Consider the following 1,919-nt stretch of genomic DNA (forward strand, 5'->3'; position numbering starts at 1 on the left):
TTTTTTTTTTATAATACTATTAATCATTAATTACACTGAAGAATTATATTAAAGGCTTAAAGATCTAAATAATGAAGATCAATAAAGTGTAAGTAGAGTTGTTAAAATGGCCCTACTTGCGGGCAGCTGCGGGCCCGCTCCTTGGTGGAACTGGATAAGTTGGCCCGCGGGCTAGGTGGACCGGCCTACCCCTGCCTCATAATGCTCTATCTGGCACATATCATAATGCTCTATATGCACAAACTTAATGCACCATATTAGTTCTCATTGACTCACGGGGTGGTTGGTTCTTATAGGAACATCATCTATGTATATATGTTTAATATGATAAAATCAACAAATTTAGAATGTGGGATATTTGATAGGGAAAATTTTGTTTTCTATTTTCTGGAGAAAATTTTTAATTAGTAAACAGGCACTCAATTTTCTTTATTGCCAATTAGACACAGCAGTCGGGGATTAATTCCGAACCAAAATTTTTTTTTCCTTTCTAATTTGAACATAACAGTGAAAATTCAGTAGAAAGGTATTAGTAAGGCTATCATCAATCATCACCATCAACAAACGAATACATTACAGCCTTACAGGAATGGTTTAAAACAATATTTAAAAAAAAAAAGGTGTGAATGAAACACAATTTCTGCATAACCAAAAAGGTGTGAATGAAACACAATTTCTGCATAACCAGAATTCTAATGGTCAGTTTTGAGTTGTTGCCACTCCCCATCCACTGCTTCTTTCCACAGCGTGACATTATTGTCCCCAGAGGCTACAGCCAACATGTTTCCTGTCAGAGACCATGAAACCCTCCAAACAGGATTCTTGAAGTCATTCAAAACCTTCCCCTCCCACTGATCTCCTTCTTTTGCCACACTCCATATAACAACAGTCCCGTCCTCGGAAGCACTTGCAATTGTCGACTTTGGAAGCCCCAAGTTGGGTGCCCACGCGACATCCCTCACCCAATTACTGTGCTTCTGAAGGGCCGGGAGAGAATCCATCTTCCAAACGCCGTTACAGAGCTTCCACACCTTCACTGTGTTATCACACCCACCAGATGCAAGCTTACGAACAAGATCAAGTAAACCAGAGCCAACTATAGCACCAGGAACCATTGGAGGAGCCCATGACACTGCAGTTACTCCAACAGGGTGTGCCTGATCGATTCTTTTGGTGTCCCGACTACCATCCGACCTGGCACTATAAATAGAGATACATCCATCAGAAGATCCACAGGCCAAGCACAGCCCAAGTTCATGGGGAGCCCAAGAAATAGAATTGACCGATGATTTATGCTCACTGAAAACACGATATTGTGTCCATTCATTTTGGTTGCCTTCCTTCCAGATTATGACTTTACCATCATAGGAACAGGAAGCAAGGAGTGAACCAAATTTGGGGTGTGCCCAAGCAACCTGCCAAACTGGACCACGATGACCACTTAGAGTAGCAAGATGCTGCGTAGTAGAATTGTTGCTCACACGAGTTATTTTGATCATTGCATCAGACGAAGCTGTTGCCACACGTTTTCCATAGTAATCCATGGATACGTCATGTACTATGTCAGTATGACCTGTTTCAATCTTCTGTGCAGGCATCTTATTGTGTAGTTATTATTCACCAACTTTCTGCCTACATTTTGTATATGAAATCCAAATTACACAACCACAAGGATACTTAATATTTTCATAGTATGCAGTTGAAAAATCAAATAAATCGTATATGGCATTATACATATGTAAAAAATTAGATGAACTTCATAGTCAGACAGTTTGAAAAGTATACAAATGTTGGACTCAAGTGAAAGGAAAATGCAGAGTCTTATTAGGGTGTGATTATTTAGAAAATATATATTTCGTTCTCCATCTTCTAAATTTTTCTAAGTTCTCATTATCCATTAGAAATTTGAGAAAAAAAAA

The 1,919-nt window shown here is 39.1% G+C and overlaps 1 protein-coding gene across 1 annotated transcript; it reads right to left on the minus strand.

The window, feature by feature from the left end:
* Positions 1-692: 692 nt before the first annotated feature.
* On the minus strand, positions 693-1,750 carry LOC115998885 (protein transport protein SEC13 homolog B-like). The gene has a single exon (XM_031238557.1). The coding sequence runs from the start codon at positions 1,596-1,598 to the stop codon at positions 693-695; it is 906 nt and encodes a 301-aa protein (XP_031094417.1). The 5' UTR covers positions 1,599-1,750.
* Positions 1,751-1,919: the final 169 nt, after the last annotated feature.

Source organism: Ipomoea triloba, chromosome 12 (genome assembly GCF_003576645.1).
Source record: "Ipomoea triloba cultivar NCNSP0323 chromosome 12, ASM357664v1".
NCBI classification, from domain to species: Eukaryota; Viridiplantae; Streptophyta; class Magnoliopsida; order Solanales; family Convolvulaceae; genus Ipomoea; species Ipomoea triloba.